This window comes from Dunckerocampus dactyliophorus, chromosome 18 (assembly GCF_027744805.1).
Source record: "Dunckerocampus dactyliophorus isolate RoL2022-P2 chromosome 18, RoL_Ddac_1.1, whole genome shotgun sequence".
NCBI lineage: Eukaryota > Metazoa > Chordata > Actinopteri > Syngnathiformes > Syngnathidae > Dunckerocampus > Dunckerocampus dactyliophorus.
This window is the reverse complement of record NC_072836.1, coordinates 10,699,012-10,715,186: the sequence shown is the minus strand read 5'-3', so window position 1 is coordinate 10,715,186 and position 16,175 is coordinate 10,699,012. Positions and strand designations below refer to the sequence as shown.

At 41.9% G+C, this 16,175-nt stretch overlaps 2 protein-coding genes across 2 annotated transcripts; both read left to right on the top strand.

The window, feature by feature from the left end:
• The first annotated feature begins 44 nt into the window (after window positions 1-44).
• Window positions 45-11,524, top strand: atad5a (ATPase family AAA domain containing 5a). The gene is made up of 22 exons (XM_054759208.1): window positions 45-785; window positions 1,143-1,206; window positions 1,285-2,819; window positions 2,901-2,967; window positions 3,066-3,227; window positions 3,302-3,428; window positions 3,522-3,782; window positions 3,871-4,019; window positions 4,801-4,942; window positions 5,017-5,289; window positions 5,406-5,502; window positions 5,582-5,664; window positions 6,595-6,731; window positions 6,798-6,969; window positions 7,050-7,217; window positions 7,297-7,539; window positions 7,719-7,783; window positions 7,878-8,067; window positions 8,193-8,341; window positions 9,395-10,215; window positions 10,643-10,801; window positions 10,955-11,524. Exons 2-22 carry the CDS (start codon window positions 1,156-1,158, stop codon window positions 11,028-11,030), a joined length of 5,127 nt encoding a protein of 1,708 aa, XP_054615183.1. The 5' UTR covers window positions 45-785; window positions 1,143-1,155; the 3' UTR covers window positions 11,031-11,524.
• A 10-nt stretch (window positions 11,525-11,534) lies between these two features.
• adap2 (ArfGAP with dual PH domains 2) lies at window positions 11,535-15,945 on the top strand. Its single transcript, XM_054759219.1, has 11 exons — window positions 11,535-11,893; window positions 11,949-12,073; window positions 12,163-12,254; window positions 13,224-13,312; window positions 13,411-13,523; window positions 13,593-13,742; window positions 13,817-13,900; window positions 13,979-14,041; window positions 14,865-14,942; window positions 15,047-15,275; window positions 15,371-15,945. The coding sequence occupies exons 1-11, from the start codon at window positions 11,806-11,808 to the stop codon at window positions 15,397-15,399; spliced, it is 1,140 nt and encodes a 379-aa protein (XP_054615194.1). The 5' UTR covers window positions 11,535-11,805; the 3' UTR covers window positions 15,400-15,945.
• The last annotated feature ends 230 nt before the right edge of the window (window positions 15,946-16,175 follow it).

The window sequence follows — 16,175 nt, the reverse complement described above, 5'->3', positions numbered from 1 at the left end:
TTTCTCCCTACAGGGTACAGAGCAATACACTGCAACAAAAGCACAAATACAGTACCAATCAAAAGTTTGGAAACACTCATGCAGTTGAATGGAAAGGTGTGTCCAAACTTTCGAATTCTTCCGACAAATATGAAAACTTCAAAGTACTGAATGTGGATGCATTAATGTCAATGAGAGAACTCCATTACAAAAAAAAATCCAAATTATTTTAATGATTATTATTTGGTGTATTATTTTAATAATATAAGACAGTATTAAACAATTTATAGGAAAGTTAAGTAGGCATTAGGCAATAGAGGTCGCTGTCAGTTTTATGCGCCATCTTTATTTTGGTCAACTGACGTTTAATTGTGACGACTGCTGTTCTTTTCTGTGATTGGTTCAATGACGTGACGCAAAAGGTCACGTATATTTGGCGCTCTTCCTTCGCAACTCGTCTGGTCTGGCGCGTTTTTGAAACAGTCGTCCGGAGTCATGTCTTTTCAACGCCAAACTTAAACATTTCAGCAAACTACAACTTTAGCGACTTCCTCTTTGTGGTCGTACGTTCGAGGGCAACATGGGGATATTGTACGGACCTGTTTTGGGAACTGTTGAGCGGCAAAGTTTCTTTGATAAATTGTCTAGCGTGTTTTGCTAGCTTGTTGTTTTTCTAGTGCGTTGCATTATATGCTCTCAAACAAGCAAATGCTCGTCTCAGACTGTGGATGTTTCTTTTGCTGTCGACGCCGGGACGTCAATTGGACACAGAGTCAGGATTGTTTCTTAAGTTTTTAGTGTATACGGTAAGTGTTGTGACCGTAATACTGTGCTGTTTGTCTAGGCGCCCTGACAATAACGATTGTAGTGTAGTGTAGTGTTGTTACCTCCTGTCTCATTGTGTACTTATAGACGTTCTGTCTTGAAAACAAACAGGCGAACATTGTTATTATACAGTATGTCATAGCTGTCTTGTTGTCTGTATTAAAACACTACTGTACAATGGCTGGTGTCAGTTTGAGTGGATTGATTTTGAATAATTTCAGATTTATTGGCCTGTGTGCATAATTAAAATGACTAACTCAATAGCTAGGATCGCAAGTGATCAGATTATTTTGAGTTGAAGGGTTTTCTCCTATAATGATTGTTACTTTTTGCCTCAGGTGTCTCTAAAGTATGGCTGGTGTGGTGGCAATGGCATCTGTCATAGAGGACTTTGACACCCAGGTATTTTTGCATTTAAGATACGCAATAGATTGTACATCTTTACATTTTGCATGTTAACTTCCCCTACTTTGTTTACAGCCTTGCAAGAAATCTAGCAAAGATGGTGGCAATGCGGTTGTCAAAACGATCACCAGCTACTTCTCCCCTGTGGCCAAAGCTGTAGAGAAACCTTTCTCGCCCCCTCGCTCCAATAACATCATGGACTACTTCAGCCGTGGGGCACTGACCTCCAAAGCGAAGACCAGCCCATCAGAACAGCCTAAGGAGATCAATCATAAGTCTGCAGAGAAACACCCCAGCGCAGAGGCGGCAGTGAAGCAGCCGTCTCTCAAACGGAGAAGGAAGGCCACTAAAGCTGTGAGGAAACTTGTGGCGGTTGAGGCTGTCAGCCCGGCTGATGATGACAGCTGCTTTATTGTGGAGGAATCGCATGAAAACATGATCTCGGTGAGGGAATCCAGCAGTTTGTGTGGTGTCCTTGGTAGTGATACTGCTGCGCTGCTGGCCCAACTTAGCTCTGAGACTTGTAATGGAACACAAGAGACACAAAAAGATCATGAACATCATGGTGATGCCTCTAGCTGTGGAAAAAATACATCCGCTTTAGTTGTGAAGGACAAACCTGCCAAAACGTCTGTGCGCAATTCAAGGAAGAGCAAACAAAAAGAGGCAAATCGTTCCGAATCCGAGGAGAAAGTGGCAGACAGTTGTCTTTGTGATGCTAACATGGAGGTGGATGTGAGCAAGGACTCTGAGTTGAACAGTAGCACCGTCATGATCTCCTTCGAGGATTTTGTGCGCAGTCAGAGTGAGGACAAAGGTGAAGAAAGTGTGCAGTGTGAGGGAAATAAAGCGCTTAAAGACTTTGATGGAATGGACAGCTCCAAATCTGAAGAGGCATCTAAGGAGCTCTCTATCCAAATCTCACCTCGAACCATCACCATAGAGGCTCAAATGCACACCATTTCCCACAAGGAGGTACCAGAGAATCCTGCGCGAAAGGCATCATCGCTAACCAACAGGAGAAAGGGTGCGAGAAGCCCTGTAAAGGAATCTCAGCCGACTGGTAAGCGGAAATCCAATGTTGTTCTTGAGGAGGAGGATCTTGACTTAGCTGTGCTTGAGAGTGAATCCACACCTAAATGCCCTGATGCAGAGAAGAGGCAGTTCATGGCTGCCTTCAGGCAGCCCAGCCTGGATGGGTCTAAAGCAAAGCTGGGCAAGAACCAGGCCAAACAAAAGCAACCCGCAGAGAACGATGTTGATACAGTCAGAACAGAGGGAAGTGAAACCCCGGAAAACAAAAAAGCTCCAAAACCAAAAAGAAAAGGGAAGAAGGCAGAGGAGACTTTGACCCCTAAATCTGAAAACAATGGACAGGAGCAAGATGCTTCACATCCCCTCATCCCTCCTGTGAGGAGGTCTAGAAGAGAGGCTGTGGTCAGGCAGGCCCTCAAAGCTTCACCAGCAACTGGAGATGTTTCAAAGGATTCTGCTGCTTCTCCCAAAGAGACACTTGTTAAGTTAGCCACCCCTAAAACACGAAAGTCCAAACATGGAGTCTACATTGTGGAGATGGTTTGTCCTCCAGACTGTAAAGAGAGTCCAATCAGGTTGTTCATCATTTAACATTACTTTACATTGTTTAATGCCACATAAGTTTGATGATAATTAATTCATTCTTGTTTCATCAGGATTAAACTGACAAGGGTTCATCAAAATGTATGTGGCAGTGACAAAAACCCTCCACTGACCTCTAATGTTAGTAAGATTTTTATTGTTGTCAGGGAGGAAAGTAAATTTGAATGTTTTCATACTATAAGTTATGCTCACATGTGCTCTTGTGTTTGTTTTTTAAGGCATCAAATGACTCAAAAAAGCAGAAGAAGGCAAAGAAACTAGTGGAGAAAGCAAAGGCCTTTCAACAGACTAAGAAAGCTGCTGCTGTTGAGGTTAACAACACCTTACGGCGTTCATCAAGAACTGAGGCCGCCATCGCAAAGAGTTATTGTGAAGACGAGGTACGGTCAAATTTTCATACAAAACATGAAGCTTAAAGGTAATACTGTCAATTTAACTCAGAGCTTCATTTCAGGATTCTGTCATCTGCCTCGAGGAGGAAGAGACTGCTTCTCCCCAGATTAGACAACAAAAGAGTAAAACTCAGAAGTCACTACGCAGCCTCAATGACGTTCTGGGCAAAGACACTAAAGCTCCTCCAGGTAGCTTTTTCCGCTTTTAATATAATTCAATGCTAATCACTTCGGAATAAGCTGTATCAGTCCACAACATGGTTGTCTGTGTGGTTGTCAAAGGCTCCAAGGTTGCCGTGCCGAGCCAAGAGAAGAACGCTCGTAAGTTGTCTGTTGCGAGTTCCATCTTTGATGAGAGCAGCCAAGAGGGTTCGGAAAACTCCCAGGATGATGAACAATTCAGGGCCCGGAGAGAGTTCTTGAAAAGCGGCTTGCCTGATTCCTTCAAGAAGCAAATTGCCAAGGCCACTGCCACCAAGGAGGCGTATGCCCTTTCCTGTTCCTCTTTCCAACCTGTCATACATTTGACACAACCTCCCGCAGGTATAGTCACTATCTTCAGTTCTTTACACTGATTACTGATTATTCTGTAGGGCGTCAGTACAGCTTAGCGTGTTTTGTGCAATGACAGATTGCCCCTTATGGAGTCTACCCTGGCCTGAGTCTCCAAAACTCTGTCATCTCAAAGAGCTTTGCATCCAAGTGTCCAAGCCACCGCCATCTCTGATCGGGTCCTTTGCTGTGAAAAAAGAACCAGACGTCAGAGACTTCCATGAACGAGTAGGTCAAACGTCATAAACAAAGAATAAAAAAAAACGTTTGTCCTAGTCAACATTCCATATACAGTACTGCACAAAAGTGAGTACACTCCTCCCATTTCAGTGAGCATTTTTATAACACGATATCTTCAAAAGAGACAATTCTATAGAAATTAAAATTTGGATATACTTTAGAGTAGTCAGTGTAAAGCTTATATAGCAGTATAGATTTACTAAAATGTCTTGGCACACAGAATAGCTGGCAACACAAGTGAGTAGAAGGACAATTGTGTTCTGCCTACAGTCAAGCATGATGGTGGTAGCTTCATGGTCTGGGGCTGTACGAGTGCTGCCAGCACTGGGGATCGCCGGTTTATTGAGGGGTATCATGGATTACAACATGTACTTTGACATTGCGAAGCAGTGCATGAGCCCCTCACTTGGGAAACTGGGTCCCATGGTTTTTCAACATAACAAGCCCTAACACACCCCATGATGACTTGTGCAACAAGTGCTTTGCTGAGGAAGAACAGTCGAACGAAAGTAAATCTATACTGTTATAACAGCTGTACATTGACTACTCTAAAGTATATCCAAGTTTCATTTCTGTAGTATTGTCCCTCGAGAAGATAGTATACAGTAATAATGCATTGTGAGGAGTGTACGTACTCACTTATGATGTACTTTTGTGAGAGCCCTGTCACTTGTGGCTTATTTGAAAACTATTATTGTATCTTCAGGGCAAAATTTTACTTAATACATTATAATCAGATCTTCTCCACACCCCCTCTTTATCTCTTCAGAGCTCTGGCTGGAGGCCTGAGATGTCTGAAAATGTTCGCCAGATACTTGTGGAGGAGGTCATCGCTTCAAACCCTCCTTTCCCCTGTAAGGCATTGCTGCCTCGCCTCTTGGCCAGACGTGCCGATCACCAGCATTACTCAGGTAAGCCACCACTATTTTACTTATTTGACATTATTTGAAAAGTAAAACAATTGTGTTTTCCTGACGTATAACAGAGGCTGGAAGCACACAGTCATCAGTGGAGCCAGCAGGAGGGAAGAGGAAGAGAATGGATGATGAGGGGTCCAAAGTAGCTAAGAAGCAGCGGGCCACCTATCTAGATGTTTCTACCCTCAAGACGGAGCCGCCTCAGAGGGGAGCCCGCACGAGACGATCTCAGAGAGGAGCCAAACTGCATGCGGAAGCGAGCAAAGACAAGCTTTTGCCCGGAACATCTAATGATGTTGTGGTTGTGCTCGATGACTTGCCTGAGGACACTGAGACAAAAGGTAGTCTTATCAAGGTTGTTTGTGCTGACATTATTGAGTACTCCTTCCACATGTTCAGATGTCCTTGGCTACTATAAGCCCCACTGAGTGAAACTTGCCTGCCATGTTTTCCACAGAAGGAGGAAAGGAGGACGTCTTGTGGACAGAAAAATATCAGCCGCAGCACTCCAGTGACATCATTGGCAACACATCTTCAGTGCGGAGGCTTCACAGGTGAGTGCTAAAAATGTGTTTTGTTTCATTTGTGTAAAAAATCTTACCTATTCACCTACTTGTTTTTCTTCATGTGTAGTTGGCTGAAGGAATGGAAGCTCCATGCAGACAGAGAGGAGAGGAATAAGCAGAAGGAGAAGAAGCAAGAGGAAGGCAGCAATGGTGCGTCCTTTAAAGGAAAACTGCACTTTTTTGGAATTTTGCCCATTATCCACAATCCGTATGTGAGACATGAACACATGTCGTTCTCTCTTCTGTGTGTTCTAAAGATATCAAAACAGATAAAGAGACTCATTACTGCACATAATGGGACACACATATGCCACCTACAAAGGCCGCTATTACAGCTCAGAAAACCTCCAAGAATGTTTTATGGTTTTATATACATGCTGTAACAATGTAGTAACAGGTACATTCATGATAGCATGTAATACCTACAGCATTTTGCCTTATTTTGGTCCTTTTGAACATTACCGGAACTTCCTTCCTGGGCGCATTGATTTCACATAGCAACATAAAAAGGTAGTCTACACCTTACACCTACATCTACACCCAACACCTACACCTAGCATTAACTTTTCCAAATTCAAAAACAAAAACAGCAGTAGCAGCAGCTCCAATAAGTAGCGTTACCTTTTGGTAGTGGCCTGAGGCATTGAGACGCACTGCGGGTGAGTGTGTGGTGAAGCTAGTCGCCAGCCAGCTAGTAGCTAGCCGGTGTGGTGTGGCAAGGTGTCAATACGCCAGTAACAGTTAGATCAGTGCTAATAATTAATAATAACAATGTTGCTGTAGCTTGGCTAATATGCACTTCACATGTAATTGGAGCATTGTTGGCACTTTTTCGAGTTTTTTTCAGACTGCTTTATAATCGGAATAAGTGTTTTCCATTATGTGTATTCTTAGCTGCATCTTTTTCGCAGTTTTTATATCTTTAGAACACACAGAAAAGAGAAAGATATATGTGTTCATGTGTCACATAAGGATTGTGGATGATATGCAAAAATTATTTTTTTTAAAGTGCAGTTTTCTTTTTAAAAGCTTATTTTGTCTGGCAAATCCACAATTTGTAATACAATTTTATTTGTACAGACTCTGACTGGGACTGTGGAGAGGACTCCCCCCTGCTTGCAGAGGACACTTTATGCAATACAGTCCTCATCACAGGACCCACAGGGATAGGCAAGACGGCCACAGTCTATGCCTGTGCTCAGGAGCTGGGATTTAAGGTGAGCAATATCACAACACAGCAGTTAAATTCTTATGGACTTTTTATGTGACACTTTTGTCTATAGGTATTTGAGGTGAATGCTTCCTCTCAGCGGAGTGGCCGTCTTATCCTTTCCCAGCTGAAGGAGGCCACCCAGTCACACCAGGTGGACAGCCAGGGAGTCAACGCCCACAAGCCCACCTACTTCAACAGCTACAATGCCAGCAACAGCACTGGCAAGCATGTGTTCTCACCCAGTATGTACAAGCACATCTGTCCCTGGTCTGATTATATTCAAACTTTTGCTTGCTAATGATGCAGTTGCTTTGTCATTTAGGGAAGCTGAACTCTCCTCGCAGGGTCCTCTCCTCTCCTAGAAAACCTCCCCAGTCCCCAAGAGGTGCTAAAAAAGGAGGCCTGGTGCCAACATCTTTAGCTAACTTCTTCAAAATGGGCCGCACCAGCAACAAGGAACCTTTGAGTGCTAAGCAGGATGACAAAAACGGTAAACACTTTCAACCAGCTCGAGATTCAATCTTAATGCTGCAGCCTTGCAGTAGTTAGCATTTGTATTTTTCTTTTAGCTTCTACCAAACAAAAAAAGGCACAAGAAGACACCCCTAAAAAAAAAGAGGCCAGAGTCAAATCACCTGCTACTGCAATAGTGAACAAGGACAACAGTGAGGAGCAGAGTAAGAAGATGTCGGCCACCTCGCTCATCCTCTTTGAAGAAGTGGACGTGATTTTTGACGAAGACGCTGGCTTTTTTGCCGCCATCAAGACATTCATGAGCACCACCAAAAGGCCGGTCATCCTCACCACTAGTGGTGAGTAGAAGCAGGTCGTGTACAATCACTGGGCACAAAAATTAGGCACATTTGTAATGGGATCTTTTTCATAGAGCTCTTGTATCTGATCTCATTTGATTAAATATATACAGTAAGATAATATAATTATGCACTGTCTGGTTTTTGAGTTTCGTTTACTTTTTTTTTTTTTTTTGCAGATCCTGCATTCAGCACCATGTTTGATGGCAACTTTGAAGAGATCTATTTCAAAACACCATCTTTGGTGAGCAGGATCCTTCTCCTCCTCCTTATGACACAAGAGGGGGTTCCTGGTTCCCACATTAAACTTGTGCTCTCCAATCTCTCCCTGGCCTCAGCTGGACGTGAGCAGCTACTTGCGCCTGTTGTGTCTGACCGAGGACACAAGGACAGACCAGCGTGATGTCAGCGCTCTGCTGCAAGTCAACGGCTGTGACATTAGACAGAGCTTGCTGCAACTGCAGTGTTGGATTCGCAGTGCTGGTGGCCGCCACACGACCACACCATCTCCCGACACCAACCAAAATGGTAAGCCATGTTCATATTATTTGTTTGCGATCAAATATTACTGCTAAATATGAATCACCAAAAAGTAAAGAGTTAAAACCCATGAGAGAATGTGCCAATTAAAATGTACGTGTTGTTTTAATTAGGAACTGAACTGAAGTCCGATCTATGTGGAGAGCAAGCACCCACCCTGACTGTTGCATCACCCCAGCCTCCGTGTGAAAGCGGCTGCACTGAGAGCCTGCTGGGCCTGTTGAATATACAGCCCAAGGGAGACATTTGGGAGCTGCTTGGGGTAAGCCGCTCACTCACAACATGCACTGCTAAGTGGACATAGGCGACGTATTACAACTGTTACAGTGTAGCCGGCTTTAATAATACTTTCACTGTCTTTTTATTTCTACAAGGGTCAATAATGACTGATTGGCTACCATCATCATTATAGTTTGAAAAAGTCAAACTTGGTTTCACTTTGCATGCATTTTGTGAAATTCTGATGTTTTGTTAGATATACTGTATGATTTCAAAATTCTTTTATAACCCTTTAACTATAGGGATTTTTTTTTTTTTAAGAATTTAGCTTTTTTTGCGTCATTACTGTGAAGATCCGCGGCTGCCTCACACTGAGTTTGAGGTCTTTTTGAGATTTTGCCTCTGTTGCCAAAGTGCTTTCTTAATGTGGGGATAACTACTTACTATTACTTTATGCAGGGTTTCCACGTTCTTTCAGATAACCTCTTGTGATTTTTAGCACTGTATAAATAAAAATAGACTTGACTTAACGTCTTACCTTTACTACCCACCCTAAAAAAGAATTCATCCATCCTTTTTCTTTGCCGCTTAACCTAATTAAGGTTGCGGGGGGTATGCTGGAGCCTATCCCAGCTGATTTCGGGCGAGAGGCGGGGACACCCTGGTTGCCAGCCAATCGCAGGGAATATAAACAACCATTCACACTCACATTCATACCTGTGGCCAATTAACCTAACATGCATGTTTTTGGAATGTGGGAGGAAACCGGAGTACCCGGAGAAAACCCACGCATGGGGAGAACATGCAAACTCCACACACAGATGCCCAACTAGAGATTCGTACCCAGGTCTTCCCGATCTCCTGACTGTGTGGCCAACATGCTAACCACTCAGTCACCGTGTGGCCCAAAAAATAATTCAAATACATTTAATTCAAAATATCTGTCAAACAAACATAATGCCCTTGTTAAAGGTATAGACAGGAAGGCTTAGACAATTATATTTTATTGTATTACTTTAACACTACTGCATAATGTTACATTAACAGAGTACCCTATCTGTGCACACATATCGTGACATGCCTTTTGCATCAACAGAGTCAGAAAGATGTGGCGACGTGCTGGGAGTTGCTAACAGAGAGCAGTCGACGAGGAGTCAACCTTCTTTACTCCAACATGGAGACCCTCTTACCTTTACCCTGCACACAGTTGAGGCCCGCCTATAAACCCAAGACCCCCTCTGTTACTGTGTCCACCTGCCCTCAGTCTGACACAGCGCCTTCCCAGGCAAGGCTGTTTCACTCTGCAGAGTTGGCCGATTGCTCAGACGACGGAAGTCCGGTTAAAGTGTCCCACAGGATGAAGAAAAGCAAAAGAAGACACTGCTTTCCTGACCAGGATGGACGCCACTCAGGCTCTGACTCAGAGGAGAGTTTCCTCTCTCTCTGCAAACCGCAGACGGCACCACCTCCTGCCAAGGCAGAAACCAACGAGAGTTTACTTCCACAAAGGGAGAAACGGAAACCACTGACTCCTGAAGAGCGGCAAAAGACTCTCCCTGTCTCCATGTGCCTGGAATCAATAAGTGACTTTTTCGACAACATGTCTGACATAGACTCCCTTCTTGCTCATCATGCGGATGATGTCTGTAGGAGAAACCTGCCAGTGAGTGCAGCACTGAAGGACGGAATGACGGATGAATTGAGAGTTGAGATGGACACACTGAGTTGGGTAATGGGAGAGCAGGTGTTGGAGATCCAGGCTGCGGTAGAGGAGATGAGCTTCCGCAAGTGTCAGCTCTCTGCAGCAGAGACCTTGGACCGAGCGCAGCAGCTGGAGGCGGCGGAGGAACTGACCCTCCCTGTGGCTTCTCATCGTGAAGGATGCAACTTCACTCAAAGCAGCCTCTGTCAACCCCAGTGAGTTCAGCCAACAAATACGTATAACCTATACTACAATCATGTTAAAAAAATAAGATAAAATTAGGACACCCCATTAGTCAAAACATGCATCCATACTGTGTTGCCTGTGCTACATCATGGTGTTACTGTAATTAAACCCCAAAGTTTGGACTGACTTGAAATTTTTCACACAGTTCGATATGCTCTACAAAACAGCCACTGTAACTAGGGTAATTCACCAAATTTGATACACCCCTTTAGGGGACTGACAAACACATGTCTGTAAATTTTGCGCAAGATTGGTTTAAACCCATGGCCCCCATCAAGCAAAACATGCTTGCAGGACTTGGCAACTTGCTTCACAATTGTCATGGGTGTCCTAATTTTTTCACATAACTAACTGTGAAACATTTTTTTTAATGAGCTCATAATGGTTTTGTTCCAGGTTGGTGCAGCAGAGGAGAGACATCATAGAGAGTCTGGTGTTCAGAGGAGCGTTTGGCACTGTGGGCAACAGATCTGCAGCTGCTGTGGACTACTTGCCAGCCCTACGCACCATCTGCAGGTCAGAGCAGCTTAAGGAGCAAGGCAAGGTGAAACGAAGGTGAGAACAGCAACAAGTTGACTGTGTGGCAAGGATGTGGCTAAGCACAGGCAGCACTTACGTACAGGATATTTAAAAACAAAAAAAAGTGTGAACTGATTTGTTTACTGCAAACTGTCAGACACCCTAAGACATGTTTTCTTGTTGTTGCAGGTTTCTACACTACCTAGACTCCATCAATTTGGGTCTTCCTAAGGATATTCTCTCGTACCTTGCCACAGACTTCTAATAATCCTCAGAGAAGCCCATATGCTTCGTTGTGAACCTTATATACACAAATAATTAAGAGTTTCTAAGATAAACTGGAAGAATGCAGAGCTGTGTGTGTGACAAGTGAACTTTTAGACTCACATCAGTTCTGTCACATAGGGACGGTGCCTTTGAAAGACTGCACTAAAATAACTAAGTTTTGTATTTTTGTACAGTGTTTTATACACCTTAGTGTTGATGTATTCATTTGCTTTGTATTTTTGATTTTGTTTTTTTAATCAAGTAGAAACTGCTTATTAGAGCAAGTGTCAATCATTTGTAAGAATTGAACATGAAAAATAGTATAAAATCTGTATTTGTGTAAATTGTCATTGACCACATAAAGTAGTTAGGTATGAATGGCAGGCTTTTGACCCCTAATGACACTTTCACATACTCACATTTTTTAATGTGTATATATATGTATATATTTTCCCATTTCTAAATTTGTACACATTCACATCGGGGGTTTGTTGTGACCGAATAAAGTTTTATCACAATTTTACAAAGTGTTGTCACTTGATTTATCTAGTATGCATGTTACAAAATAGAGAGGAGGTGCATTGTTAAGGTAGACGAGCCAACGCCCACTGAGGCTTGTTACTGCTGCGGAATGAGTTTAAGAGGAAGGACAGCCACGTGTTGTGACATCCCTCGCTAGTTCCACTTTTCATTTTAGAAACCTATTTTGTTGGTTGCATTTTGTGAAATGATGTAGGCACCATGTTTTTCTTCGAGGCTTTGATGTGGAAGACATGGCAAACCGGGAGCGAAACAAACGGACCTTACTGGAGCTGGTGAAGCTGCCGGAGAACAGTCACTGTGCAGACTGTGGAGCACCAGGTGGGGCTTCTTCACATGTTTTGTTTTTGACTGACTCACAATCTTGTCCTTTCAGATCCAGACTGGGCATCTTACAAGCTGGGTCTGTTTGTGTGTTTAACTTGTTCCGGCATACACCGCAACCTATCCAGCCGAGTAAAGTCCATAAAACTTGACTACTGGGAAGATGAGCTTGTGGCGGTATGGATCCATGTACACAAATATCATCTGCATTTGTTGCATACATGTTTAATCTTTATGCATGTTTTTTTTCCTGTTCCTTGGAGAAGTTTATGAAATCAAGCGGTAATGCCAGAGCCACAGCGGTGTATGAAAAAGTACTTCCTCCTTACTACTACCGGCCTCAGCAGACTGACTGTGCGTAAGTATTTGTCAGCATAATGAATCCAACTAAAAACCTTGGAATGATCAGTGCCACACGCAAAGAAGTGCAACTACAGGAAATTGGGAGCATTTGAAACTGTAATTTTTCAATAATGTAAGGCATTACTAATCAAATTTCTATAAAATTATACCAGCTAAAAGGTTTTAAAATCCAATTGGTTGTCACATATTACTCTTTTTGTTGTGACTTGGGTTTCTGTTTAAGGCCCGCCTTCCTGTACATGTCACTGGCTGGCTTTTCTGTGTTTGTGATGATTTCACTCGGTGTGTATACATGCGCATAATAAATATAAAATAAATGTTCTAGTTTTTTTTTTTTACTTTGTTTTAGTTAATTTGGCAAAAAAACCCATCTTCTGAATATCTGCCATATCAAAGGATGACTTTTACTTTCCTTCCATCCATCTTCCATGCCGCTTATCCTCGCTAGGGTATGCTGGAGCATATCCTAGCTGACTTAGGGCGAGAGGCGGGGTACACCCTGCATGTTTTTGGAATCTGGGAGGAAACCCACACACGCACGGAGAGAACATACAAACTCCACACAGGGATGCGATACGGAGATTGGAACCCAGATTTTCTCGATCTCCTGACTGTGTGGCCAACATGCTAACCACTAGGCCACCGTGTGACCCGACTTTTGCTTTAAATTAGCTATTAAATTAGACAATTTATTCTAACACTCCTTTAATGTTTCACTTTGAGATTTTTTAAAATGTATTGTAAATAAAAAAATAAAATTCTGATAAAAATTTTGATCAAGAATGTATATTACATTTTGTAAATAGTGGTTTTAATATTGCACAAAAAAGGGAAAAATATAAAAAACTTGCTATATGAATAAAAGTCACAATTAGAATGAAAAGAAATACAGTAGAATGAAAACTGTGTGCTTTTTCAATGAAGTAATGCTGCAGTGATCCTCCCGTATTTGTTTCCACCTCAGTGTTCTAAGAGAGCAGTGGATCCGGGCCAAATATGAAAGGACGGAATTCACAGGAGAAACAAAGTATCCGCCTCCGTCTTATACCACAGGTGTTGTTTTAATCCTATCATCCATCCATGTATGAGTTTTATTATTATTATGAGTACTGTTCTTGTTTGGAGAAGAGTTCAGTATGGTTTGACTGCAGGCTTCTATGAAGGGATGCTGTGGAAGAAAGGCAAGGAGAACACACAGTTCCTAAAGAGGAAGTTTGTTCTGTCTGAGCGAGATTTTACTCTGGCTTACTACAACAAGGAAAATGTTAGTTGATATCACGCTGCTCTCGTCGCCAATCATGAATGAGTGAATTCATTTCTTTGTTTCATTAAGGAGTCCAAAGGCCCAAAAGCCGTCATCGCTATCAAGGACTTGAATGTGACTTTTCAACCGGAGAAGATAGGTCATCCCCATGGGATGCAGATTACTTACCTCAACAAAGACCGCACCAGGAACCTTTTTGTTTATCATGAGAGTCCCGAGGTGTGTCAATGTGTCAAATGATTCCAACCGACTGTCTTTATGAAGAAGCTGACAGTTTCCTTTTGTACATATAGGAAACAGTCACATGGTACAACGCCCTTCGTGCTGTTCGCTATGCATACCTAAAGACAGCATATCCGACCGGAACTGAAGCAGATGTAAGCACCCAGATATCATTCAATGAACCTATTCGTACTTTGCTTGACCATTGAATCTTGTCTCAATCTTGTTGGCAGCTGATACCAAATATTATGCACAATTACCCTAAAGAGGGATACATGGAAAAGACAGGGCCTCTGGTAAGTTCTGACGCACAAAATGATCATACCTAATGATCAGTGTTGGGCAAGTTTCTTTAAAAGAGTAATTAGTCTTCGTTATTAGTTACTTTCTCAAAGTAGCTTTGTAGTGGCATATGCGGTTGGGAGATGTTTCATGAGATGAGGGCTAGCTTGCAATTATCTACCAAAACACCAGGGGGCAGTGTTTCCCTGAAGGTGAACAACTGCAACTGTTGTTTACTAGCTTTTTAGCTTCCTGTGCAGTAGCAGTGGACAATGGCGACTTACGCGACGTCCGGATCATTGATTTTTTTTTAAAATTATTTTTACTGTCTTTTTTAGTGCTGTTACTCCCGACATTGCTCGTGATGTGCTTGAATATTTAGTTTGTCTTTTGTCCACCATCAATCATACAGTGCATATAAAAAGGTGCATTCACTTCTGCAAGAAAAATTCAAATAAAATGCATTAGTGCCTCAACTAAGTATCGTATTTATTACCCAATGTCCACTCTAATGCAGGGACATTTAATTCAAATTCTTAGATTTTCATATCATGAAGGATTTAATTTCAGTTGGTTTCAGTGTGCAGACCTTTTATGTTGTATTGATCCTAATATAAGACAACAAAAGTTAAAATCTTAAAAAGACAGGTCGTCTTATATTTTGGGGTCTGGTCTTTATACATGCAAACCAGGAGGTGGCGCCAAACGACTTCTCAAGCGAGTCAGAGGTTTTCTTCCAGTCACATACACATACCAGTGACTTGGAGATATTTGTATGTATGTATTTTTTATTGTTGTCATTTTAGACATTTAATGCATTTATATTTTTATTACAAGCAAAAAGAACCATTCAAAAGGAGGTGGTTCATTTTGGACTCTCAAAACAGGAAGTTGCTCTACTTCAAAGGCCGGTTGGTGAGAATAAACAACAATTTTGTTGACAAATTCCTCGCCATGCACCAGGTTGGCGTCTAACAGTGACATTATGGTTAAATGTGCTTTTGTTCTTGTGAGTATAGGACGCAGAGGAGCTAGGGGTCATCTTCATTGGGACAGAAAGCACCAGTTACTCTGTTAGCGACCGTGCTCCAAAACACCCTCGTGGAAACAAGTGGAAGTTTGGCCTCACCCTGGAGACACCCGAGCGGCAGTTTTTATTCATGTGCGAGCACGAGGGGGAGCAAAGAGAGTGGCTGGATGCCCTCAGGCAGGTCATGTCCAAGCCCATGGCACCACAAGATTATACCAGTAAGCATATAAAGAATAGGAATTCGGGAAGAATGTGCAAAAAAAAAAAAAAAAAAAAACAAACATGCATGCGCATTTTTTGTTTGTCTTTGCAGCTGAGGCCAACATCAGGAATAAAAGATGAGCATCGGAGGTGTGACAGGAAATGAAGCATCGTTTTATATAGTACATAATAATAGTAATAGCAAATCATCATGTGATCATTTTGCTCTGGTGGCAAATGTGTCTATAAAATGACCACCACTGTACAAATAACAATTGTGATATCCTTCGTTACGAAACACTGTATCCTAGTAAGTCTTCTGGGAACCATGTTTTTGTTAACACCTAAGAGATCTTGAGGGCATTTTATGCTGTTTAGTTGTTGAAATGTCAGAGCAGAGCCATTTTCGAAACATTTTACATTCTGTTCTGTAAATTTGCCTAAAATGGCAAAATGCACCGACACATTTGTTTTTTCTGACAAAAAATGTCCCGCATTAAATGTTCCACATTTCTTAAAACTAATGCAGCCCTTTTTTTTTTTTAATTCAGTTTGGACAATACTGTAGTACTCGCTTTAATTTTTTACATACCGTATGTATTATTTATTTATTGATTTATTTGTTTTACATACACCAGATGGTGATATTTTTCCTAATCAAAGCACACAGCACCAACAGTAGAGACTACTGTTTGCAAAAAAAATGTAAAAATATATACATATATATGTGTTTGTGTGTTTTTACTTTAGTTTTGATTCTTTTCCCATAAAAAAACCTTATGTATACTGGTATGTATACTGATTAAAAAAAAAAAAAAATAATAATACAGCTGTATTTGCAGCTGTTTTTACAACAGTTTTGGGGAAGCTCACATTTTTTGTCATTAGGGGAAAAATGTGTGAGTGAATTTTAAAGA